At 43.1% G+C, this 26165-nt stretch overlaps 3 protein-coding genes across 4 annotated transcripts; 1 reads left to right on the top strand and 2 right to left on the bottom strand.

The window, feature by feature from the left end:
* Positions 1-4552: 4552 nt before the first annotated feature.
* fmnl1a (formin-like 1a) lies at positions 4553-16437 on the bottom strand. The gene is made up of 25 exons (XM_034539306.1): positions 15806-16437; positions 13450-13533; positions 12994-13080; positions 12825-12898; positions 12022-12105; positions 11797-11940; positions 11106-11214; positions 10655-10731; positions 10458-10551; positions 10040-10114; positions 9846-9956; positions 9116-9265; positions 8903-9004; positions 7629-8178; positions 7421-7545; positions 7141-7340; positions 6798-7032; positions 6649-6717; positions 6481-6561; positions 6066-6195; positions 5816-5979; positions 5628-5729; positions 5450-5542; positions 5057-5162; positions 4553-4942 (listed from the first exon to the last, which is right to left on the bottom strand). The coding sequence occupies exons 1-25, from the start codon at positions 15989-15991 to the stop codon at positions 4878-4880; spliced, it is 3297 nt and encodes a 1098-aa protein (XP_034395197.1). The 5' UTR covers positions 15992-16437; the 3' UTR covers positions 4553-4877.
* Positions 16438-16440: 3 nt separating this feature from the next.
* Positions 16441-23968, top strand: mlx (MAX dimerization protein MLX). The gene is made up of 9 exons (XM_034539322.1): positions 16441-16790; positions 17221-17325; positions 18391-18427; positions 18588-18677; positions 19546-19655; positions 19751-19853; positions 20952-21051; positions 21415-21616; positions 21708-23968. Exons 1-9 carry the CDS (start codon positions 16776-16778, stop codon positions 21762-21764), a joined length of 819 nt encoding a protein of 272 aa, XP_034395213.1. The 5' UTR covers positions 16441-16775; the 3' UTR covers positions 21765-23968.
* On the bottom strand, positions 22679-26104 carry psmc3ip (PSMC3 interacting protein). 2 transcript variants are annotated; one of them, XM_034539324.1, is made up of 8 exons: positions 26030-26104; positions 25117-25217; positions 24941-25030; positions 24719-24830; positions 24032-24177; positions 23889-23942; positions 23293-23352; positions 22679-23225 (listed from the first exon to the last, which is right to left on the bottom strand). In XM_034539324.1, exons 1-8 carry the CDS (start codon positions 26046-26048, stop codon positions 23169-23171), a joined length of 639 nt encoding a protein of 212 aa, XP_034395215.1. In that variant the 5' UTR covers positions 26049-26104; the 3' UTR covers positions 22679-23168. The 2 variants fall into 2 exon arrangements, with proteins under 2 accessions (XP_034395215.1, XP_034395216.1); XM_034539325.1 differs by having other exon boundaries at positions 25986-26072.
* Between the last annotated feature and the right edge of the window lie 61 nt (positions 26105-26165).

Raw genomic sequence — 26165 nt, 5'->3', positions numbered from 1 at the left:
TGAAGAGGAGGAGGAGGAGGAGGAGGACGTCGGAGAATTCAAACACCATCACATCATGAACCACAAAGAGAAAACAATCATTACTGGAACGGAGTCACAAGTTTCCTACTCGGATCGGATCCGGGGCCTCCCCTCCTGCAAGCGGAGGCGGTCTTGGATGGATCTACCGGCAGTAGCAGTCTCATAGAGACCCCTCACTCAAAGGGGTTCTTAGCGGAGTAGACGTCATTTCTAGACTGTGACATTTATCAGAAAAATATAGAGCTGCAATAATCACCAAGTGAGTCCAGTAGCTGTGTGTGTTCAGGATAATATTTGCTCTGACTTACCTGCATCTCCTGGCAGAATGTGCTCAGATAAAAAAGTAGATCACGGTGATGATTGTGGTTTCACACTGTTTTGTGTTCAAAGGCCAGTTGTGGCTTTTTCTGGCATCACCTGTGTTTTTACACTCTGAACTGGTGGTATATGTTCCCCTCTGTTTGTACACACTGTGTAAAGAGTTTACATGATTGTCCTCAATCCCCGAAAAAATTAACCTGCGCTTTGTCTAACGTGTACATTCCACTGTCTGACTTTGAGTTCCCCCCCCCCCGTCACGCTGTTTTAACATGTATATGCATCCATCTACAGAACGATAAGGAGCAATTATCTGGAAAATGTTCAACTCGAAAGTGTATTCACGAAAAAAGCACATCGCCGGGAGTTAAAACGGCACATTTCTATTTATAATAGATCCGGGAGGTTGAGTCACACGAACGGGAAGGGAAGAACGCGAGCGGTGAATTGTAGAGACGTGTTTCTCTATATGTGTGTATTAACTCGTTAATTATGACAATCAGGATTTTTCCGCAGTAGCGTCCAACAGGTTGCTCTGGCGTTTTAGCACCTGACATCACAAGCCTTCCCAAAGACTCGAGCACACACACACACACAGACACACACACACAAGATGAATATCACACACATTCTGCAGAAGCACAGACGCGATTAATTTTTCTTTATTTCAGAAAATCGTGTGTGTTTTTTGAGTCACTGTTGCACCACTGATCATAACGGAGCTCTGAGACGTGTCGCAGCTTCCAAAGTATTTAGCAATTTGTAGGTCTTATTGTAAAACATGACACCTTCTTTGAATAAGAACAAATGTATTTCACTGCAGTGAACTGATCGCACTTCAACGTCTCAACCCTTTTGCGTCGTTTGACAGATGAAGAAATCGGCACATATTCGGACACAGCTTGACTCTCGAAGGGCCTGAGATGAGAATATAGAAATGTAAAAAATGTAAGCACAGTTTCCTCGCAAACACTTGACCCTCTAATCTGCCTAAATATGATGAGCACAAAGCTACAAATGTTCCTTGAAGGAAGAAAAGAAAGAAAAAAACACCCCTGCGTATTAAAAATTCTGTCCGTTAGATTCCCAACATTGCCGTCGCCTCGTTTTGGTTTTATTACCTGCATGTTGAAACATTAATGAATGTGAGGCCTTTGATGTGCATCAATGAGGGGACTTGTCACTATTTATAGCACATCAAAGGCCTGTCAGTGGTTCCCTATGTGTAAACCCGGCACAAGGAACCATTTTGAAGCTCCTGTGTTATTATTGCCTTAAGGCTGCCCACTGGGGAGGTGACGAGGTCGAACGGACAGTCATAGACAAAGAGATTTCTTTCCATTTCTTTTCCCCCGAGAATGACGTGAGTGAAATCGATTCTTTGTGGCGTTGAGATTAAAACATGTGCAAAAGGGGGATTGTGTCAAAGTGGAGGCAGCTGGAGGAAAGGAGGATTAGTTTGGGGGACGTGTGTTTGAAGGCGCCTGTAATAAGGCCGGCTTTGACCTCGGCCCGTCTCCATCGAGAGCGCTGGTGATATGAAAGGGCCAAAGAGATGAGAGGAAGGGCCCCTTAAGCGGCGGCTCTTTTTTCTGCCCCTCACTTTGCTTTGTCTTTGGCGTGAGATAAGAATACCCAGCTGAGGTCATCCTCGGACAAAGTTTGATAGAACTCACTATGAACTGTGACGGTGTGTGCAATATGTAAAAAGCACTATACTCCTGCCTGTCGGACCTGTAACCGTGTTCTTTTTCCCGGTGCCTCAAAGACTTTTGTTCTTGCCAGAAATCCCCCAGTTGATCTCTGCGTTCCAGTATTAAATCAGCAGCAGGGACAGAAGAACACTTTTTACCCAAAGAAGAGGCTACACTATAGCGAATTGGCTCCTTCCCTATTTGTTTTTGGCATCCTTGAAACGTCGGTGTGTGCGTCAGGGTGCAGCGGCGGTGGCGTTTTAAACTGAACGCTCCCCACGAGCTCCAACAACGTGAAAAACACACAGCGATTCTAAGCCTCGACCCCGGGGCGGGTTCAAGCCCCGGGTTTCATATTGAGTGAAGTCGAATGAAAGGGATTCACTTACTCATGCTGTTTCACACTCAGATCCATAAAACTCTCGAGTTTAAATGTGCTGCATTTGCGTCTGGTGAGCGCTTGGGGAGGAAGTAGTATTCACGCTCGGCTGCTTTTCCCCCCGAGTAAAGCGTGGGATGAACTGCGGCCGCGCTCTCTGGAAGGATCTTTTGTCAGCGGGCAGTGATTTCAACGTGGCCGGCGGCCTCCGAGGGCACGTCGCATACACACTCGCAGTGGATGCCCCCCCCCCCCCCTCCCCCGGGCAATCAGAAAAAAAAACCATGCAAACTTGAAATGAAACATAGAAGAAATATACATATATAAATATATCTAAGTGAGATGTTTGTGTATGATATTATAATTGTGAAGAAAAGTGTGACATATATAATAGGCCTAGATTAAATGATATACTGTAAAATGTCATCATCTCTTCAGTTTTTATATATTAGTGACCATTTTGTACAGATTTTTTCTTTTTTATGTCATCGAGAGAGATATCGCATTTCACACCGAGATTATTTATTCATACGCAGAACATTTTTATATTTGTTTAAAGATATCTGTATAGATAACAGTTAGCCTCTGTAATATACGCTGAAGTTCATTTTTCAAATTCTAGGTTTTTTTTTCTTTACGAACACCGAGTTAGATTTTGCGTGAGTTAGACTTTTTTTGAAAAGCTCGTCCCTGAAAATGCTCGTTCGGCTCGTCTGCACCTTTGCCTCCTTACGCGAAGGGTCACTATTGAGGTGTCGGCGGCTGGACCAGTGCCTGTGCTTAGGGGCTTATTTTGCTACTATCCTTTTTGATTTCGTGGGGGCTGTTTTCTTGTACCTGTGGTCTGTTTCTTTTCGGGGTTCCACCCCATCCCGTATTTGTGATTCAAGCTGGTGAGTTGGAGACGGTCAGAAAACGTAGACATTGTGGTGTAACTACTGTGAAAGGTGAGTTCATGGGGCCCCCGAAGGCCTCCCTGCTCCTACGATGAAGTAAGTTACACAGGCTTTAATTCACATTTAATTCACATTTGCATGTGAACGGGAGCGGTAGCAATGTGAATGTGGAAGCTCGGTGCAAACAAACAAACAACCCCATTCAGAGACGACAGGTATTCATCGTCACAACAGGTGGAAGAGCATGTCGCTGCACCGAGTGGCTTTAAGGAAGCTAAACCTGCAGAAGTGATGGAGCAATGAGAGAATCAAGTGGAGGAAAAGTTGTATCTCTTCCTTTGCCTTTTTTTTTTTTTTTTTTAAATAACGAACCTACGTTCTATATAGTATGTATATGAGATTTTTACATGAATGTGTGGATGTTCAAAAATCTTGGCATCAAAAGTAGAAAAACTAAAATTGACTTGTAAATAGGCCGAGTCATTCGACAAATTCTTTATGTCCAAGAGCAGATGTTTTATTAATAAATACTATGACGATGGGTACAACGGTACGTACAAAAACAATGCATGTATAGTCTCAAGCAATCGCACGGTGCAGTCGAAAAAAAAAAAGCAGAAAAAAAAAGCCGTCTACATGTTTTCTCCAAAAAAAATGAGAAAGAGAGGAAGAGGAAAGCGGTTCTATGTGTTCGGGGTTTTTAACAAACACGAATAGTGAGATATTATTTGGGTATCTGTGTGACACATGGCATGTTCAGTCTTACTGTGATGTTTATGTGACGATGAAGATGAGGATGACGAGGGTCGGACGTCGTGAAGGAATTCTTGAACGCTTGAACGCACCACCCCAACCAGAGACGTCACCAGTGATGGTGTGCTCTTCCCACTGAGTGATACTACCCCATTTGTAGAGTAGTGTGACATAAGAACAGAAAATATTACAGAAAATAGATCTATAATATAATGATATATCAATTTAAAAGCCTACTGATACTGGAGATACTAATTTATCAGTGTGGATGATATTCTGTGAGAAATGTGTGTGTTTTTCCCGTGAGAAGACAAGTTCTTTTGTACATAATTTGCTGTGATTGTGTGTCCAATAAAGTGCAGCTCTCTTGTACAGTGGCGGCGTCTGATCTTGATTCATAATGACCCGTTGATGTTGTGAGTGGTAACCTATAGCAACGGAAACCGCGGCGCATGTCGCATCCCGAGTCCGATCGAAGCTCCACAAATACAGAAGGTCAAGTTTTTCTTTTTAATTACTCAACAGGATAAAAACACTACAAATTCAAAAGCATCCAAAGTCGTTAGGCGCCACAGGAATACATCGACATGGGCAAGATTTGCAATAAAAAATTGTCTGTTAGCATTAAAAACAACTTCAAATTCTATTTACACAACAAATTCACACTCAAATGTTGGCAAAAATACACACCAAGCCATAAGGCTGATTATACATTTTTGATATACTGCATGTACAACACATTTTTTAAAGCGCGCTCTTCTGTCCGTGTGTGTGTGATTCCAGTTATGTTTGTAAAGTCGTGGAACAGAAGCGGGCTCAAGTGTCCTGGCGCTGGGCGGGCCACCGGCCATCTGTCCGCCTGTATGGTGTGTTCCTCAAATCTGATGGCGGAGCAAAGACGGAAGCGTGAACATCGAGCTTGCTGCACCTTCGTCTAAAAAAAACAAAAAACATTACCACGCGACTCCTCCAGGAGGCGTCGGGGTTACCAGTACCTGTGATGATGTCCTCCAGAGCCCCGTCCTTTCCCTCGCGCACCTGAGGTTTCACTTGCCTCTTCTTCAGCTCCGCGATCAGGTCCAGCTGGGGCATCTTGGGCCCCTGGTGAAAATAAGTAGATTTAGAATTAAATCCCCTTTACCCCCTAAGACTTTTAGCATCCCGGGTGTAAGTCACAGATTTCTTTTGGTTGATGGTTTATGTTTACAATAAAACATGCAACATTCTTGTCCTGCTGTTAGTCAGAAGTTGGCTACAGATTGCTGTACATTTAGATTGTATGGACCCAGAAGAAGAGGGGAAATCCTGCCCCCTCTTTATTTGCTGCAGGATGCTCCATCTTACATCTGATGTGTAATATGTGAAGACTGGACCTTTTAGTCTCTTACCTTTTGCGCCCCCGCCTTGTTCGGAGACACCTTTTCCTCACTGCTCTCACTCTCCGTTTTCTTTTTCTGCTCTTCCAGCTGTTGCTGTGCCACCTGCATTCAATCGAGCACCGGATCATTAACGTCCAAATGCAACGACTAATGGATGAACATCAGAAACCCCACTACGCATGCTCACCTTGAAGGCCTTTATCAAGCGTCCAAACGTCGGGAAAAACATGGAAGGCTGCGTGGTTTTGGGGTTCTCGCCAAAATACTCCACCACTGAGCCATACGCCTCCTGGAAGGAAGTCAGACACGACATGTCTGGAAGCACGCAGCGAGGCCTAAGCAGTGTGTAAGCGGGGGTATGAACTACTGGCTCACCTGTGCCGTCTTGCCGTCTTTGATCAAGGTTTCCAGCTGCTCGCTGTTGGTTTTGATGAATTCCTTCAACACCGGGCTGTCGTCTTGCACCAGAAACTCCTTTTTGGTCGTTTCCATTCCCCGTTCTAAAGAGCGGATGTCCTGCAGCATGCCGTCCAGTGATACTGGCAAAGAAAAACAAGTGAGTTTAGTACCGCTCCCATTTTAAATCACGGGCTACGCAACTGCTCCACTGTCAGTGGGAAAGTACCGAGCGCTGCCTTGTCCACGAAGTGGATCTCGGTGTGGAAGTTGGCCAAGTCGGGGTACTTGTCCCGGATGATGGTGGTGATGAAGTGCAGCAGCGTCTGCGAGCGGTCCGTTGACTTCGTCTCCAGCAGCTGAACAAATCGAGACAAGTAACTTTTAGCTTAATAGCGTTCACTTTGCCACAAGGACAATTATGGGATAGTGGTGAATAAATCTATGGTTTGCTAACATTAGCTAGCATTTTGCTAACGGCCATTACCAAGTAAGGCCGTTACAGTTGAAAGCATTTGTGTACTGAATTGAGAACATTTACATTTTATTGTTTATGGATTCCGCTTTAGATTTTTAAAAAGGAAGCGTAGGCCTATGTCTCACTTTAAAGCAAAAGAATCAACGTAAAAGCAAATGCTACTCACAAGGTCCAGACTCTGCAGCCGAAACCCGTACGCTGCGCCCCTCTTGCTGCTGTTCATGTAGTTGCCGAAGGCCAGAACAATCTGAAGGGGGAACAACGCGATGATGTGAGCAAACAAATCACACGTTTCGAAGCGACGTCAGAGACGCCGTGATTCTCTTTTACTCACTTCTAAGAACTTTTTCAGTTTGGTTGAAGACTTGATAGACATGGACGCCGCAATGATGGAGTTAAGTTGCTGCGGACGAACAGAAAAATCAAAATCAGTGCGTCTGTTGAAAGAGCTTAAATTCTCCAGTCGGAGTGCATTGGACTGACCGGCTGCAGGCGTTTGACCGTATCCGGGAAGTTGCCCATGAAGGTGAACGTGTTTATTCGCTGCTTCAGACGGGGAATCTTCCCGAAGCGTAAGACGAACTGATCCTCGTCCGTCAGCTCCTCCAGCGGGCGGCCGTCCTTCTCGTAGTTGACCAGCAGCTTCATCTCAAAATCTGATGGTATGAAGGGCACGAGTATTTCCAGGAGGTCTATGGACAAAGACTTCTGGTCATACCTGTGCGAGATAGCAGTGAAAGTTGTACACAGTCAGTGCACGGGAGCGAAAACGCAGGATTAGCTGATGGAAGTCAACAATGCAACATATTGTCCATGAAGCACGTACGTCTCTATGGCGGTGCAGATGGCGGACGGGTTCATCCCCCCTTTGCGTAGAGAGATAGCCAGATTCTTCGCCTTGTTGGCGTCCATCAAGGACATCTTACTGGGGGCCTTCTGGACCACCTTCTTGATATTGGACAGGTCTGTTGGATTTCCCTGGGCCCTGGTCTTAAACTGTTCCCCAAACATATCCATGTTCAACTCCTGATGAAAGACAGAATGAGTAAGTTCACACTGTAGCTTTCTGGGGGCAAGAGGGGGACAAAATGGCTGCATCTTCTTACCGCCAAGACTTTCTCGTCATCCAGGTCGTTGAAAACGGTGCCCGTCACCTGGTTTGGTTTTAAGGCCTGCCAGTTTAACAACGGCATCCTGAACTTGGTCTGAATGGGCTTCTTGCTCCTGACCGCTAAGGAAACACAGAAAGAGGAGGAGCAATGAAACAAGGAAGACCTTCACTGCTCCAACGCTGTATTCAGTACTTTTCATTACCAGATTGAGGGTTGGGTGCTCCGGGCGGGGGAGGTGGTCCAGCACCAGGCGGGGGGGGTGGGGGTGGGGGTCCAGAACCAGGTGGAGGAGGAGGAGGTGGTGGTGGTGGACCTCCCCCAGGAGGAGGCGGAGGAGGAGGTGGGGGCACAGCGCTGCAACCTCCTAGAGGAGGCAGTGGCGGAGGCGGAGGAGGAGAGGCAACCGCCCCTGGGCCACCAGGAGGAGGAGGAGGTGGAGGAGGGGGTGGAGGGGCAGAGGCAGAAGCAGAAGCAGGAAGGCCGGCCCGTGGGGGATCGGCGGCAGAGGCCTGGACGTATTCGACCACCGTGACGGGCACCACCTGGATATCCAGACCTCCGGAGGCACTGCGTCCCAGTCGGATCAGCCCCTTGTCCTGCAGCTCCTGGACCTTCTGCTCCAGTTCTGAAGAGGTCTGAGGGGCGGAGGTGCTCAGACGCTCCCTGTCCTTCTCCCTCTCCCTCTCCAGCTCCCGCTCCCGCTCTCTCTGCTGCAAGGAACCGACCTGGGAACAGGAGTCTCGCAGGCTTTCCTAATGGACACAAACACAGATATGGAAACACAGCTCGACTCCACAAAGAGCATTTAATACACAATATATCTTTACACAATGACAATGTTTAGTAGTTCATGTTTAGTGTGTTAACATTCTGTTCGGGAGCTGTTTCACTAGTATTATTATTGGATTTTTTTTAATGTATTTTTGTTGACACTACTGATAGAAATGGCCTTTTTAAAAAAAGCCACTACATGCTGACCTTTGCTGATTAACACAAAAATAAAATCATTATAATTTTGCAAGAATTTAGTCATAAATCAATAAAACAAATAAAGTTTTTCACAAAATAAAATATTGACCTTGTGGTGGTGCGAGATGAAACACCATTACAATTACAATTCATTATGACAATTAATTCACCGAAGTCATTAGGGTTCATCCTCTTAGAACTATGAATGTCTGAAAAAAAACGTCATGGCAACCTATCAAATAATTGTAGATATACATATTAGTCTGGACATCCCCAGAGCCGCTATCAAGGAGGGAAAATGCAAGGTCACTGAGACTTATTTCAGGAGTGCAAATGCTCTCATCTTTCTTCATTTCATATTGAGGATGATTATATATTAAGACTATTAAAATAAAAGCGAACCGCCACTCTTTCGACCTCATTATAAGTGATCCCTGTGAGAATGGCGCACCTTGCCCGGCTGATTAATCTCATTAAACGCTGCAAGCGTCGTGGAGCAGCACTCACTTTGAGCAGCTCCGTCTCCTTGGTGGCCTGCATGAGCTGAGTCTCAAGCTCAGACATCCTCTCCGCGGTCTGGCTCTCAACCTCCTGAAGCCGAGTGCTCAGCTGCAATGACAGACAACATTGATTTCATCTCATTCGAGGACAACGCTGCCGTCAAAGCCTCGTTTCTGTTCCCAAGAGGTTCCCCCTCTCCGTCTTTGGTGCATGGCTGACCTCTACGTTGTGCTCCTGCAGTTCGTCCACATGCTCCAGCACCCCTCCTCTGTTCTCAGCATCCTCCAGCAGGGCTCCCACGTCCAGCACGTTGTCCAGGTAGGCCTGGATCTGCACCTGCAGCTTCTCGCTCTCTGTTTGCTTTAGACGCTAACACGCAACAATGGAGCATTGTAGATTTTAATACGTGTGATCTGTTGCATGTTTTGAGTAATAATGTACATGCAGTAGTCCAACGGTAATTCGGTTATTAAAATAATCAGATTTGTTAATCGTTTCATGTTATAATGTTATGTTATGACATAGATGTCTCCTCTAGAATAAAAGTTATGACGTAATATAAAATGTGTTGTCATTAGCAGAACGTGAAGGGAAAGTGGATGAGCATGCAGCAGCAACATCCTGTTAAGTGGAGGAGAAAGGGGATTACAGTTGACCAGCTGAACACCACAGGTTACTTTAAACTCATTCGATATCATGCGTGAACACATTATTTTTTATTTATTTAACATTTTTAGGACTGCAATAACTGATTTTCTGTTTTTGCTTCTTTTTTTTTTACACATCTAGGTGTTAAAGAGCAACCTCAGCATTCATTTGAAGTCGTGTTTCCGGTCACTGATATTCACTCTCTTGAAGCTATTTTTTGTTTGCGGTCCTGAGGAAAACATCTGGCCTCTTATTAGCTCCAGAGTCTCCACCAACCACCGAGATCTTTACTCGTACTCACCCCGAGATACTTGTCCAGCCCGTGGTTGGTGAACTCGAACTGCAGATGAACACGGAAGTTCATGTTCTCCACTGAATGCACCACGATGTTTATGAACTGCATGCAAGCCACCTGGACACAGAGGCCATGGCGATTAACAAACAAGCACATCCCGGTATTTGTTCCACCTTCAGGTAACGCGATGGTGGCCCTACCATGAAGTCGATGTTGCTGTCGTCATTGATGAAGTACTCCATCAGCTTCTCAAAGCGGTTCTTCTCTCTGCTCACCTGCAGAAAAGAAAACGGGGAATATGTATTTTAATTGTTGCCCACATGGGGGCGTCAATGCAGAAATGAGCCTATGAAGTTATATCTGCCACATGCGGTCGCTGAGCTCAGCTACACAATATTTCTTACCCTTGCACCATCCTTGAGCTTCACACACACACGCATAACTGCTAAAATGATGGCCGCAGTGCATGTGAGGGGCGGATTGTGCCAGTCATAAGTCATAAGATGCCAGTCATAAGTGATCAACGAGGGGGAGTCTGGAACAAGGGGTCGGGCTCCCAAGGTCAAACGGAGCCATCGCAATGTTGTAAAATATAGCCGACGCAGAAACTATTTTCACCTCTTTGAAGTTGTCGAACGCCAACAGAATGATGTCGTGTCCGCCTCTGACGAGGCACACGGCGGCCAGCAGCTCCAACACGAGGGCTTTGGTCCTGTTGCAGCACAGGAGGGGTCAGATGTGTGATGCAGGCGGACGGACACACACACACCAACACTTTGTGTCTCACACACACACACACACAGGAGTGCACTCACCTGGGATTCCTGCTGTTGAGACTCAGGGTGATCTCGTTCACGCAGCGCGGGTGAGTCATCACCAGGTTGAAGCCAGACTGAAGGCAGAAGGAGAAATGTTGTTTCCAGCCGGTGCGTTGCAAGATGCAGGAAGAGGGTTTGTGTTCTTTTTTTTTTATATAGTACTTTTAAATCAAACAATTAGTTTGATCTGATGTGTGTTTTACTTCCAACAAGCAAAGTGAAGCGGCAGCGGGAGTAAAACAGTGGATTTGTGTCCGCGCACTAGCAAAAAGTATTTGAAGGAGCACTGTTTTCAGATGATTATACATGAAATTAAACATACTTATTTATATGATGTTCCATTTCTGCCAATAGATCCCTCTCCATGCACACGCTGTTCACTTTAAAAGTATGTTTTTATGACAGAAAATTAGATATGTGACTGATTTTTTATGCGGTTTTGCTCTACCTGGTAGTTCATGATGGCTCGCAGGCACATGATGCACACATGCACGTCGTCTCTCTGGTTGGATGAATGGGACTTCTTATACATCTTGTTCCCCAGAGTGGAGCTTAGTCTGTGGAGGGAGAACAAGAGCATTGATACATCGTTGAAGAAGGGGGAGAAGCGACTGCGTGTGCGGATGGTTTGAAGTGGAGGCCCAGAACGCCGCAGTCGGCCAATTATAACGAGACTTCCAGCATACTTCTTTTTTTTGGGAGCATCCACTGTGTCGGTCTGACAGCTGAGATGTTGCACCAAAAAATTGGGAATGAATGACGGAATAAGGAAACAGAATGCTGTATGATACGATAAATAAAAACACTTGAGTTAAGTTAAATGTGCATTTTTTATCATTTACAAAGATGGAAAAACCTCACTATGTCACTATTTATGAGGGCATCCGTATTAATAACAAGGATTCTGTAGATTTGGATTTATGTGTGCTTGTGACTCGCAAAAAAGAAACCGATGACACAGATCTGCACCTCTAAGAAGATGACCTCACTTGCAATTTATGTCACCCGACTTCTGCCTTGCATGACTCAGTTTTCTGACTCTATGTTCCTCTTTAATAAGAATTCATGATGCTCGATATACTGTAGATAGTTATATATATATATAATCATATAATCCGTAGCCATCTGGAGCATCTTACCTTACAGTCAGAGCTCGAGCAGCTCTGGTCATCCCATGAGACGGGGAGCCGCTGGAGCTTTTGGTCAAGTCCTCCATCGACCTCTCCAATGGTTTCCCTCTTTCTGACAGGGTGCCGCCATTTTCAACGCTCTCCACGTCAAACCTAGAGAGTTCACACCAAATAGGCGTGGTGAGGGATAGTTTCACTTCCTGAGAGAGTGACTCCAACACCCCGGCTACTCACGAGACGTCGCTTTGAGCGTGAGACAGGTATTCCACCAGAATGTCCAGACCTTTGTTCCGCTCGTTGAGAAACTCTTGAGCCCATCTACGAAAAAAGAGAAAGGAAAGAAAGAGAGACGTATTTTTGTAACTGTAGATTGGATTTAAAAAGCCAGATTATGTAATTTTAGAAAGATGAAATAACACAATCTTGCTCTCGCAAAAGAAATGTTGACTTTGAAAGCATTAAAAGACACATTTAAAGTTGTCATCCGGTTATTTTTGGCTTGTGGAAACCAGCTGTTAAAGCAAAAGTTAAAGAATTGAATGCTCATCAACTCAGACTGACCATTTATCATAATAATGACACAGGTAATTGGAAACGTACTGTGCATGTAAATACCCACGCAACCATAATATTTTATAATTAATTAATTGTATTATTTAATATTAAAAATATTCAGTGTGTCCCAGTTGAACACATTCTGTTGGCAGTGCTCTCATATCCAGTGCACAAAGGTAAAAAAGATTGGCAGAAGAGCGCGCTGGTTTGCAGACAGGGCGCGATGGCACATCCTGGTATTTTTTGGTTCACCGCATTTGACGTACAATACATGTATTGCGACATACTAAAATATGTCTGGCACAATAAGTATAAAGGTCGTGTGGGTACTGGAACGCAGCGTTTATTTCCTTTCTACCTTAAAGCTACTCTGAGTAGTTCTTGGCCACTAAGTGGCGCTATCGAGCAACCTTGTGACGAGTGTTTTTTTCCCAAATATTAAACTTGTAAACCGTGCATGCAAGTACAACTCTCTCTGTTACCCGATGTGATTGGTGCGAAGAGATATCTCCAAATCTTTCAGGACCTGGGTGGCGTCTTGAATCCTTTTCTTCAGCTGACGCAGGAGCAGAAGGAGAGAGAATCAAGACATTTGCTGCGCAAGATAGAAGACGAAAGACTGCGTTTAAATACGAATCGCTCTGCACTGACCCTGCGGGACACCCCTCCTTGATCCTGGTAGAAGCTCTTGATCTTGGCCAGGTACGTGGACGGGGGGCTCTTCACCTGGAAGCGCTCCTGGGGAAGAAGGATTCACAGGGAAACTGACCTTTTGACCCAGTGGATTTTTTATCTGCGACCCTGAAGGCCTGGCCGGACAGCATCTGAAGCTATTACCGCCAGTGCTATTTAACACGACCGACACAAACCGCTCTCTGTTGCCATGCCGACGCCATCAGTTGCCGCCACAGAAAGTGTGCCGCAGGAGTTTTTCACACTGCACTCGGCGCTCTTTGCCACACACCAACTGTGTGGGTATTTATGCCCGGTGTTTAACCTCCGTCCCAGCAAAGACACAGGGGGCCGAATCCGGCTCACTTCGGCCCCCTTAATGTTGACGTTAATTATGAAACCAGCTTGTTATCAGCGGGGGGAAAGATAACTTACCTGATCACAGACTAATTCCCACTTCTTGTCATTGTCGTACTGACTCAACAGCTTCAGTTTGTCTGGAGGCAAGTTCATGTAGCTCTGAAAGAGAGAGAGAAAATATCGAATTCATTTTATATGCGGGGGGGGGGGAGGGGGGGGGGGGTGTAAAAAGAAGCGACAAGTTCAACATCTGTCACACTTTCTGTTCTAAAATTCATCGTAACTCCTCCGGTTACATTGAGCACATCGATATTAAACCTTTCATGCTTATGCCACGATATTCAAATCAACCAAACCAAAAGTGTTTCTCTCTGAAGGTTTTAACGTCCTGCCGGAAGCACAGATGACTCAGTGCACCCACACCTCAGAAAATACATACTTTTGGCTAATCTTAGAGCCTTTGTTCATGTGATGATGATGATGATGATGATCATGATGATGATAAAGATAGAGATGATTAAACAAGCACATGTTAAAAATGTTTTTATTTATATGATCAAAGTTTAAATATAGATTATGACTTTCGAACAATATTTAACTTTTATCCTTCCCTGTGCATCACATAATATTTCTACAATCCACTCAACTGTAGGGAGATTTTTAGTTGACGGAGGTTGCTCCTGAATTATACCAGTAGTTGATCCTGAATTATACCAGTAGTTGATCCTGAATAATACCAGTAGTTGATCCTGAATTATACCAGTAGTTGATCCTGAATAATACCAGTAGTTGATCCTGAATAATACCAGTAGTTGATCCTGAATAATACCAGTAGTTGATCCTGAATTATACCAGTAGTTGCTTAATACCAGTAGTTGCTCCTAAATAATACCAGTAGTTGATCCTAAATAATACCAGTAGTTGATCCTAAATAATACCAGTAGTTGATCCTAAATAATACCAGTATTTCAAGCAGTGGTCTGCAGTTTCTTTGTCACGCCATAAAAAAACAAAGGGATGCAAAAAGAGAAACGACAGTTGCGTTCATTGTGGGTCAAAAGGGTTCAGACCGACATGAGCGTTTGTGATGCTCACTTACACAAACAGTGACATGCACTTCCTGAACGAAATCCTGAATTAAGGAAGGTACAGCGTCTCTGAAATGTTTTTTGCCTAAAAAGTGAGGTCACACTTTCATGTCATGCCTGTTGAGGGCGTGGAGGGCGAGCAACGAGTGGCACGGTGCGTGTGCACGTCTTCTATTTCCATTGTCAGAAGAGGTTTTGTCAACGGAAATAGTCACGGCCTAATTTTAACATGAGGAAAGTGTCAATGTATACATATAAAGAATTGTTAATAATATATGATTATGAGTTTACTTAAATAGAGTTTTTAAAATTGCATCAACTTTCAACGTTTTCAGTCATTTCATTTTAGTTGAAGACATTTATGGGAACATTTTAATGGATTTTTGCATCAATGTTCTCTAATTGTTCAGACGTTAGAGAAAAAATAAAAAACCTGAAAAGCTCATTAGCCATTTATTCAATTCATCTATAAAAACTGCATAAAGTGGATTTCTAACATTATTTTTAATTTATGTACTAATAGATCAAAAGCTACACAGAAAGGAAAAAAACAATCAAACACTTGCTTCACTGTCTTAAATTAGGCATTGGTTCAATAAGAGATGTTTTCTTTCTCCTCCTCCACATAAATGCTTTATACATCTGCAGACTTCATGCTGTTCATCCAGAGACAAACGATTTGTCTCCATCATTTATCCACGATGTCACACTTACGTGGAGCATCGTAGGAATTTAAACGTGGGATGGATTTTAAATAAATTCACTGGTGAGCAGAGAGCAAAGTTACACCATCCTGGTGCTTTTGGTTCACCGCATGTCATGCTCATTAACACGATATGGAAAAAAGGGTAAAAAGATTTTTTAAATCTGATTTTTTCACCTTTTTAATAAATTACATTTTTGTTGTTTATTTGCCTATCAGAGATAGCATCTCTTCTGCTAAACTATATAAGGTTTCTGATGTGTTACTCATGGTGTCTCAAGTGTTCATCGTGATGTTTTTCCTTTTTTTTCAACTGGCTGTTGAAAGAGTGAACAGTTGCTTTCCGGTCTTATGGTCTCACTCATGTAAATATGTTGCTCAACTTCCCCTTCAGGGGCCAGCCGCCACCTATCTGCACTATCGACCTGCTTCTAGCCGGACGTTCTCAAATCTTAATAAAGAAGGAAAGAAGTCTTTTGGTGAATCTGGCAACTTGTGGATAACATTTATTCATTTATCCCGATATCTCTACTTTAAACGAACCCGCCGTCGATGACCTTTGTGCAAATATGATTGGGCAAAATTGCATCTTTTACACCCTAACCCTAAGCGAGAGCATAATCTCTGTGCAGTCACTCACCAGCACCACATTGAAGCGCTCCTCCAGCTCCTGCTCTGGGGGAATGGGCAGTTTAGGGGGAGCCGGCTGCTTCTTCTGCAGGGTCGGAGTGGGGTCACTCATTCCCGAAGCTCCTCCGGCTGAGTTTCTGGCCTCTCGGCCCTCAGATGGTTCCTGCTCCAAGACCCCCGCCGCCGCATTCCCCATCACTAATCTCCACAAGTAATCCAGGAGGAAAGCTTAACACAAACCCTTTCTCCTGAGAAATCGGTGTATTCCAAAAAGGGGATCGCTCTGAATGGCGAGAACAAGCAGGCCTAAATCAAAATAGTTGGGCCTTCAGGGAGACGAACACCAAGAATCTGGTCTACTGGAACCGCCTTGGTCCTGAGGACAGGGTGGGTGATGAAAGAAGGTCGCTCGTCCACATTTCTGTCCTTCGCATTAACCGCTCTCTCTGTCTCCAAGTACCTCTGACAATAAGGTTGCAAGCCTTGCTGGGGCCTGCTGGGCTCTAAGAAAAGCCCCACCTTAGTGTCACTAGCTATTCTCTACACTTGTTGATCGAGAACTCCCCTGCTAAATGAGTACACAGGGGCTGTGTGTGAGAGGAAGGAGAGGGGAGTGTGACACACTCTGCAACACTAACAGAAACCACAGACGCACAAAAGCAGAAGAGCAACTTCCTGTGCATGACGGCAACAGAAGCCGGGTTGTAGGGTAGGGTGGTAAATGAGCACGGTAACTGGTTGGCGTTGCGTGCAAAGAAGTAAGAGATTGATGAGAGGGCGAGAGATGCGGTCGCACAGGAATGAAATAAAGAAAGAGTGGCCGAGGTGAAAGAAACATGTAGGAAATGAACGAAAGGAAACTTTTCTCTCGCTTTATCACAAATCCACTTTAACTACACTCGTTCATTCTCTTGAAGCTCGCTTAACTTGCATTGGGCAACTTTAGTTTTGGTCACGTTCCTTCTCACGAGGCCAGGTTGATGTGTGTAAGACAGGTAAGTGGCAGAGAGAACTGTCCAACAGCGCCACTCTGTGTTTGAGGCCGTCTACTGCATGTATGAGTGCTGCATTCGGGGTTTCCTCGGAAATTACTGCTTCCTACTGTTTTACTGTAAATGGACTTTGTGAAGAAATTGAAATGATGCTAATAAATACTGTTCTTTCTCTAACGTCTCTTACGATAAAACGCACTTACAATTAGCTGTTTAATGACGAAGCCTACCTCTTTTGATAATTTGGGCACACGAATTAGGTCCTTCGGGGTAACTGATTGTTAAATTAGCCGTTGACGCAAGTTATCAATACATGACCAACACTTTTACCAGCTGACACAGCTGGAACCCTACATAAGTAATTATTTGTATTTAATTAGCTAACGTTATATGAAAGAGGGCCATCTGATGTCTGTAACGTTTTTCCAAGCAGAAGAGAATGGAGATTTACGAGGAGCACGCGAAGGCCGCACGGCTATTTGTTATTTTACGTTGCAAGATGACTGACCCGACGACGTCGCCAGAGGATCCCTGGAAAGTAAGTAACCGAGGTCATTAAGTCAGTTAAACTCAACTTATCCTCGTCAGACCGGTTCGTACGTCTTCAGCGGGCCAGCGGCGATACATGTCAAACAATGTGAAGTCCAGTAGTTTAAGTTTCGCTGACGTTAAGAGCAGCAGGGCTTTGTTAGCTCGACAGCTAGCTGAGGTTAGTTAGCTAGCTAGGTAAAACGTCACAGAGCTCGTTAAGTAAACAACTCTTCCCGAAAAAGAGGTTCTCGTGTTACTCGTGTGTACCTAAAATAAATGTGCCCCCTAAAATGACACCTTGTTGTTTTTTTCTTCGCTTTTCTTTCTTTTTGTTTTATTTTACACGTGCACGTGGATTTCATTGAATAGTTTGCCAGAGCGCTGCAGGAAATCTATCGTTACCATTTAGCCAGTTGGTAAGCTTGTGAGAGCATCGCTGTATGCAGCCCCACCACTTACAAGGCAGAAAAGGTATATTTGTCTTTAGGAAATGTTGACTGAAGTTTTCCACGTGGCCATGTAACGCTATAATCGTTAAATCGATGTCTATTCTGATAATAATCAAACTATATTAAAGATATTTCCTGGTTCTCCTAACATCAGGGTCTCCAAAGTAAAGCTGTTCATTCTAAGCTTAGCAAACTCTTAAAGAGGGCAACATTTGATACAGATTTTATTCAGGCATCCTCTTTTAAAAAGGTTCTGTGAAAACCTTTTCCCACTCTATAAACATTTAGCAAGACTTAAGAGTTGAAATAAAAAATAAAAAACATTTTCAGGGTTTGGCCCCCTGGAATCATTGTAAATAAAAGAACAAGACTCTATTATCAAGTAACTATTGTGTTGATCAATATGTAAATCTGTGATTTAAATACTGATTGGATGCTGCACACTTGAATTGGACAAACTAGGGCAATGCTCAGTGGGGGTTAAGACTGCCTATGGGGCAGGTGAGCTGTGTGTCTATTGTCATGGTATTTAGGGCAGCAGGTGTTTTCCCCTTTTTATACCAGCGCCTCAGCCTCTATTTTCTCCCTTTTCCATCTTCTGTTGTCCGGTGATGGCTCGGCAGACAGATGGTGCTTTCAGCGACAGTGGCTTTGACCCTAGTGAGTATTCAGTCATCTCACGTCCCGTTGTTTGTCATATGTGAAGTTTAGGCTATATGATGATGATGATGATGATGATGATGATGACATGCTAACATGTCAATCTATCTCTGGGCTCACAGTGGGAACATCTTTGCCGTCTGCTGTCTTTCCTCTGTAGGTTTCTTTGCTGAAACTTCCAGAAAGGGTTCAGTTGTGTCCCGGGCCAACAGCATCGGCTCAACAAGTGCCTCTTCAGTTCCAAATACAGGTATTGTGTTTGTAATGCTGGGGATCTGACATTTTAAAGACTTTTTGATTTTGATGTCCATTTTTTCCCCACTTTACCTTCCCCCATAATACATACACTTGCACTCTAACATGTGTCAAATACTATAGAATTGCTCTTCTAAGAATCATCACCTTTCGGTCAAAGTTAAAGCTCATTGTTAATTTGAGACAACCTGCTTTCTTTCTTTCTTTTTTTTTTGCTTCCTGCTTCTTTAAAAATGTCAAAACCAGTCTGGCTGCTCAGTACGATCCAGTTCACAAGAAGAGTCCTAATAATACAGCGCTGAGACCAGTAAAAGGAGTTCATGCTGTGTAGTTAAATGTTTAATTAAAATGCCTCTGTTGAAGAAGTTCCAGTTTAAAGCGTTGTCCAAAAATCAATGGAAACTTATTTGAGGCACGAATCAGCATCTCTGAATCCTGTTGACATGAATAAAGTCTATCATTTAATTTTACAGATTCAAAATAGGCTAAATTCTCATCATTTTTTTCCTAAAAGGTTCTTCTTAACAGCAAAGCAGTACATATTTCATTTGTCAGTATGAGTGTCACTATATACTAGAATATATGACTTCAATGCAATATCTTGAAAAATATTGATATTCAATACCATTTTTGATGCCACAGGGAAAAAACTGACAACATTTGAGAAGATATTATTTTAGATTAAGAAAGCACATATACCAGTGTATAGATACTGCGGAAAATAAGTATTAAAATGGTTTGAAATATTCAGGATTGATATGTTATCAATACGTTAATATTTTTGACAACACTAGTCAGTGTATTCCATGTCACAGTCAGAAAGCATGTTTCCTAATCTGAGTGTTTAATGTATTCTGTAATAGATGATGAAGACAGCGACTACAGACACGAGACGTCATATAAGGACTCGTATAAAGATCGGCGGAGACAAGCGCACACGCAAGCTGAGCAGAAGCGTCGGGATGCCATCAAGGTACGGCTCCTATAGACTGCAGATGGGCCTCTGTGACTGACTGCAGATCCAACACACACACACATTAAAGTTTTAGAGCTGTTTTGTACTTTTAGAAAGGCTACGATGACCTCCAGTCCATCGTCCCGACCTGCCAGCAGCAGTCTGAATTCGCAGTGGGAGCTCAGAAGATCAGCAAGGCCACTGTGCTGCAGAAAAGTAAGATGTCCCCTTACAGGAAGACCTGATGAACACTGAACGGTCACAATAATCTGAGGCAGGATGGTAAATGGGGGGGAAAGTACGTTTTCTATCCAACGCTCAACTCGTGGCATTGCCATCTATTAGTTGCCCAATAAAGTCCAGTCGCTGGCCTATTTCTCTCTTTAATCACATCATACTGATTTAAAGCTTGTTGCTTACAGACAGTTCTGGAATGGGACCAGAAATCTGCCCTGGCATTTTGACCCCAACCGGCTCACCTCAATCGATTACACAACACACATTCACGACCCCCTACTTATACCAGCCCCTTAAGGACACTACGGCCATGGAATGATGGAATAATGGGAGAGAGGAAACACAAAATAAATGTGTGTATTGTTTTTGAGATGAACAGGACTTTCCACAAGGATATAGAGTTGCCAAGTTGAACGTTTTAGCCCAAATTTGGTGGCCTTCTTGCACATGTTGATACTTCTATTACACCATATATGCTGATCTTAATTATTGCGTATTTTAATGAGTTTCCCTCCCAGATTGTAAACTGTGACTTATTGTAAAGTGGAATTGTTTTCGCCCACAGAGTCTGTTAATAGCTATTGATATTTAATACCACGTCTGTTCCTTGTAATTAAGAATGAATTATTAAAGACCTTATTTATGTATTTATTAACACCGTCACAGTACGGTTCGCTCACGACAGTGATGGTTAGTGTAAATAATACTAATTAATGTGGTCATCCATTAAGCTCATTACTGTTTTCTGACGCTGCCCCTCTAATGAGGACGTCCCGTCTCAACGCAGTTCTTAATGTGTTTTTGAATAATTTATTTTGCTGATATTTGTCAAAACACCGAAGAGGACTTCCAAATTACAGATCTGAGCTCGCACAGCAGGCAAAAGAAAAGACGAGAACATTGATATGAATTATCAGGTTCAGATCAACAGAAGAAGATGGGAGACAAAAATATCACAGATGTCTTCACTTAAATGTCTTTATTGTGAGAGAAAAGAGGAAGTGGCATTTCTGGAGGGACACCGCCTTTTTAGAAAAGGAAACTTAAATCTGTGTGCATTTCTGTATTTGTTTGCAGCAATCGACTACATCCATTTTCTTCACAAAGAAAAGAAGAAGCAAGAGGAGGAAGCTTCTCTCCTCAGGAAAGAAGTGATGGCGCTGAAGATCATGAAAACGTGAGATAACAGTTCGCAAACTCTCAGCCAAGCTTGTTTTTTTCTCTCTAGTGGATTCTATCGTCCCAAATGTTGGCAAACTAAGACCTCCTTACGTGCCCCTCTATACAGCTGATCTTGTACATGGACACAAAAACTAACTCTGGCTAGAAATGCTTTGATTGCAGCGCTGAAACAGCATAAAGTAAAAGTATGACCAGCTCTAATGTTGAAAAATGCAACAAAACATTCTCAAATAAAAGCTCAAAATGCTGCGTTTGGATTTTTTATTGCGTCACTTAAACTAGCTCAAGTTAATAACTTCCTGAATCAGTTGTGGCCGTTAATTAAATGAACATTTTGTTTGCCTTTTTTTCTAAACAGGAACTACGAGCACATCGTGAAGGCCCACCAGAACAACCCGCAGCCGGGGGAGGATGAGGTGTCCGACCAGGTCAAGTTCAACATCTTTCAGAGCATCATGGACTCCCTGTTCCAGTCGTTCAGTAACTCCGTCTCAATGAGCAGCTTCCAGGAGCTCTCCGCCTGCGTCTTCAGCTGGATTGAGGAGCACTGCAAGCCACAGGTCGGGGAAGTGTTTTCAGACGCTTTGTGGACGGCGGACCCGACGCCTGCGGTGAGATAATAACCCGTGTGCTCCTTCCCTTCTTCCCCAGACGCTGAGGGTGTTCGTCGTCGGAGTGCTGCGGCAGCTCAATGGTCAGCTTTATTGAGTGAAACCTCTGGACTTATTAACTCCCGTAATTTGACTTTGGGTTTACTCTGGCCTCTGAGTGAAGTAAAAAAGAATAAGAAACTTCAATCAGCCTCAGGCCACGTCCCAGTATTTACACTCACTTAAGCTCATCAGTGAGTCCCTGGCTGCAATCCCAAGCTCCCACTGTGGGGCGGAGAAGTGTTTGAGAAGGATCACGTTCCGATCGTAAGTGTGCGCATTTCACCCTCAGCTGACTCTTTTTTTTCTTCTCATAATATTGTTCAGCTCAGGAGTAAAATACGTTCGTAAATGTTTCAGGTACACAAAACCGTGTAGTGTGCGGCTAGTTGTGGTTGCAATCTTTTAAGTTGCCCATAAATAAATCCACTAACAGATTTTAAACAGTTTATTGATCGTGTTGCTTCTGAAATATATCGACCTCACTGATGGAAATAGAGACGGGTGATGAACCTCTGCAGGGCGACGTCGTTCCTCCTCACTGCAATCAGGAAGACGTTTAAAAAGCAAACTGTTCCGCATTTTATTGGGACATGCAATACGTAATTAGCAGAAGTGGCGGCGACGCTGAAATGCAGACAGCGTTCAGATTTAGGGATCATTGTGTCTATGTTTATACATTTGATGAGATTATCAGATTGCAGTTTAATCTCTTTAATAAACATTTCATAAATTAAATGTCTTTCGAAATTTCAGTGGTTTTAATGCCACCATGATTGATGCTATTTACTTTGGTCGTCGGTGGCTTTTATGATCAATAGCAGTTCATCCCAAATAGTGCATTAGTATGAACAACTTTAATTTAATGTAACGTCAACCTATTTATAGAAATATAAAGAATTATTGTCTGGTTTAATTCACCCCGAGTTAAAAGGAAGGAAGTCAAGTGCAGCAGAGAAAGACAAACAGAGCTGTAAAATATCTTTTAATGAGTTCAGTTTGCACTTCAGCCTCAAAAGTCATGAACGTTTTAATAACTCTGAAGCAACACGGAATGATTTAAAGGATGATTAACAAGAGAAGGAAGAAAACATGTCAACCCTCCTATAATACCTGAAGGTCACGAACAACAGTAAATGAACATAAAACAACAGCTCTCAAAGCCATCATGACTAATCATTGACATTTTCATCAAAGGTTGGAGGTGAAACGATAAACCAAAGTTGCCTAAAAGGTGACAAACATCCGCCAGTGTTGCCCGTTGTAGTGTTTGTGTCTTGTTTAAATGTACTTTCAATTACAGTGGAAGTTGTTTTTGCCATTCAACTTGTATTAAAGATGTACCTTTTTGTTCAAGAGAAAAGCCATAAATAAAGAATGTGCTGTGGCTCCGATGTATCATCAACACTCAGCACTGAGGCTTCCATCGACGACGAGGATACACAAGTGTGTCCTCGTCCTCTCAAGTACTCGGAACAACCACCTTAGAGTCCTCATCGGTCTCCACTCCGACCTCGTCCTGTGAGGGGAAACGCCACGTTACTGTGAACTAAACACAATGAGTTTTACACGCTTGTTTCACTCACCAGGAACTGCTTTTTGCTCTTGGGATACCCCTCCAGGATTGAATCCATCATGTCGGAAGCCTGAGGAAAAAAAACAAAGCACTAAACCGTTTAAGAATGCAGTGGCAACAGCGTTTGTCTTTGTACAACAACAACAACAACAACAACAACAACGGAGTCTAACAAGTCTACAAATCGACTCATCTTTTGTCTGCTTGTAAAACTCGTACTGTTGATCTTTATTTATTTAATTAAACTTAAGTGTGAAATGTGGCAGTAGACGGGATACAGTTGTATGGCCCTCATTTAAGTGTGTTTGACACCTTTATTATTATTATTATTTGTGTTGGTTTATCTGTGGATGTATTTCCTCATATTGTTGAGTCAAATGTTGGCTTTAAGTCAGAAAATGCTTTTCACGAAGAAGCCAAAGTCTTCTTTTTTTCTGACTTAACAGTCCAAAACCATAAGCTATTTAATTTATTTATAAAACTGCAAAACGTCACATTTGAGAAGCTGGAACCAGAAAATGATGTCATTTTTCCTTAAAAACATTATCAATGGATTATAAAAATAGTTTGTCAGTCAACTAATCAATGCAGCTTTAAATACATTACCAATCTCTTCCTCTTTTTCCACTCTTTCACGTAAACATTACGGTCTCTGTAAACCTGTAAATAAAGATAGGATTATTGTACATTAGCAGTGTCGTCACTCGGATGCTTTTTGCTGTAATTATAAAGCATAAATGCATCCCAACCTTCTCCTTCTCCTCCGGTGTGACGTGATTTGTGGCCGACTTTATCTTCTCCAAACGCGCTCGGTACCCTGAACACTCCGCCTTCAGCTCCTTGATCTCTGACGTCATTTCCTCTGTCGTCAGGGAGCTGCTGAGCTCCTTCAGCTCTGTCAGGGGAGACGTCACGTAAATGTATACAGCGTCCCCCTTTTCATAATGCAGTGCAATAATACTTAGAATTTATATAGCGCTTTTCTAGACACTCAAAGACACTTAAACAGCCCCTTAAAAAAGGAACAGTGTAGGCTTTAGGGGGATCTATTGCCAGAAATTGAAAATAATATTCATACCTATGTTTTCATTTGTGTATAATAACCAAAACTATGAATTTCTTCAAGGAGTCCGCCGTGTTGCACCTCCATCTTTCTACAGTAGCCCAGAGCGGACAAACCAAACACATTTACCTGTACGTAACCTGAAGGCCAGCGTAGTTCTAGTTCAGTTGGATGCAATCTGCAACCTCACCACTAGATGCCACTAAATCCTACACACTGCTCCTTAAAAAGGAGTGTCTTATAAACAATGGAGTGTACTTGTGTCGCCTTCAGCAACATCCTAAAACAGTTCACACATCTTGATGAGGCTCATAGAAAACATGAACCCCACTCTGTCTGGAGACACCTTGTGAAGATGAGCGCTTTACTCCACCTGCATCGAGCTGCCTGCAGCTCTGGGTGAGGGACTGCACCTCTGCACTGAGCTGTGAGATCTGACAGTCCATCTCCTTCAGGTCTGCTTCGTTCACATTTTTGAACTGAGACTGCAGGAGAAGGAGCAGCAGAAGTTTATTTTATTGTTGTATTTCTTCTAAACTGCAGTTTTTAAACTTTCCATAACAATGTAGTTTTTGTTTCAGATGAACAGACTGACCTGATCAGCAAAATAGATCTTTTGCTTGCCATATGCCTTCTCCTTTATCTTGCCTTCCAGAGCCAGCAGCTCCATGGCTTTGACCACAGCCTGGTGAATCATAGACAGTCAATCATTAAATTATGAGCTGCAAACAAACCACAGCGTCTTAGAGGGAAGGAAGACTGAATACTCACCGTTTTACCGAATCCATGTTGCTTCTGTAGATTGCAGAAGATATCCTGAGTGCTGTAGGGACGGTTCTTCTCGTTCAGGTATGCGAGGATGAGGGTCGCTCCTGAGGATGACATCAGCACATGATGGAGACTGGCAAACGTTCCCAAATGGTAACGGAACTAACACGTAAAAGGATATTATACTTGATAAACCTCAATCAAAAGAAGAACAAAGGATATTATACTTGATAAACCTCAATCAAAAGAAGAACAAAGGATATTATACTTAATAATCCTCATGCAAAAGGAAAAATGTATATTATACTTGATAAACCTCAATCAAAAGGATATTATACTGGATAAACCTCGTGCAAAATATTTTTTAAAGGATATTATACTTTATAAACCATGCAAAAGAAAAATATATTACACTTCACTTCATACACCTCATGCAAAAGATTATGCTTGATCAACATCATGCAAAATAAAAAAAACAAGGATATTAAACTTGATACAACTCATGCAAAAGAAGAAACGCTGGGTTTGTATGGTTCTGATGCTTAAAACTGACTTGATGCCCTTTGATGGGGACGTGACTACCGAGACCTTCGTACTTTAAATCGACGTTGTTTTTAAGTAACAGTTAAGGCTTAGAGAGTTTAACACGCTGGTGAAAAACTACGGTTTATTCCACTTGACTTAACAACCAAACATCCCACATAGGTTGCTTTAAATCGGATGTCTCGTGTAGTAAAAGTGGACGTATTCGGAGCGAGCTCACGTACACACATTTGGGAGCTAGCTTAGAAGTTGTAGCTGCTAACTTGTTAAAACAGTTTTATCTGTGAAGTCGAACAAACCACGACATGATGGTGAGATACGACAAGTACCTTGTTAAAGTTAAAACACACCGCGACATGAAGCCAGCTCTTACCGTTGTCCTTCTTACTCATTTCTGCCTCCTCGTTCACTTCAGCGCCGCAAACAGAGTTTTTGCGCGAAATGTGCGTCACGGAAAAGATCGTTTATAGTACACGAGCATCACGTTAGCAGAAATATCTCATCTAAAA

This window comes from Cyclopterus lumpus, chromosome 8 (genome assembly GCF_009769545.1).
Source record: "Cyclopterus lumpus isolate fCycLum1 chromosome 8, fCycLum1.pri, whole genome shotgun sequence".
Lineage (NCBI taxonomy): Eukaryota > Metazoa > Chordata > Actinopteri > Perciformes > Cyclopteridae > Cyclopterus > Cyclopterus lumpus.
Note: the sequence above shows the minus strand (reverse complement) of the source record. Positions and strands in the feature narration are given on the sequence as shown.

Excerpts from the sequence above, each read along its gene's own strand:
- fmnl1a (XM_034539306.1), bottom strand. The coding sequence starts at position 15,991 with ATGGGGAATGCGGCGGCGGGGGTCTTGGAGCAGGAACCATCTGAGGGC. Across the intron at positions 7,033-7,140 it reads ATCTGCACCGCCATAGAGAC|GTATGACCAGAAGTCTTTGT; the intron begins GTACGTGCTTCA and ends TATCTCGCACAG. Across the intron at positions 5,980-6,065 it reads CGTGGACAAGGCAGCGCTCG|TATCACTGGACGGCATGCTG; the intron begins GTACTTTCCCAC and ends TTTCTTTGCCAG.
- mlx (XM_034539322.1), top strand. Across the intron at positions 17,326-18,390 it reads CGCCAGAGGATCCCTGGAAA|ACAGATGGTGCTTTCAGCGA; the intron begins GTAAGTAACCGA and ends ATGGCTCGGCAG. Across the intron at positions 21,052-21,414 it reads GCGCTGAAGATCATGAAAAC|GAACTACGAGCACATCGTGA; the intron begins GTGAGATAACAG and ends TTTTCTAAACAG.
- psmc3ip (XM_034539324.1), bottom strand. Across the intron at positions 25,031-25,116 it reads AACATGGATTCGGTAAAACG|GCTGTGGTCAAAGCCATGGA; the intron begins GTGAGTATTCAG and ends ATGATTCACCAG. Across the intron at positions 23,353-23,888 it reads GGAAAAAGAGGAAGAGATTG|GCTTCCGACATGATGGATTC; the intron begins GTAATGTATTTA and ends TTTTTTCCTCAG.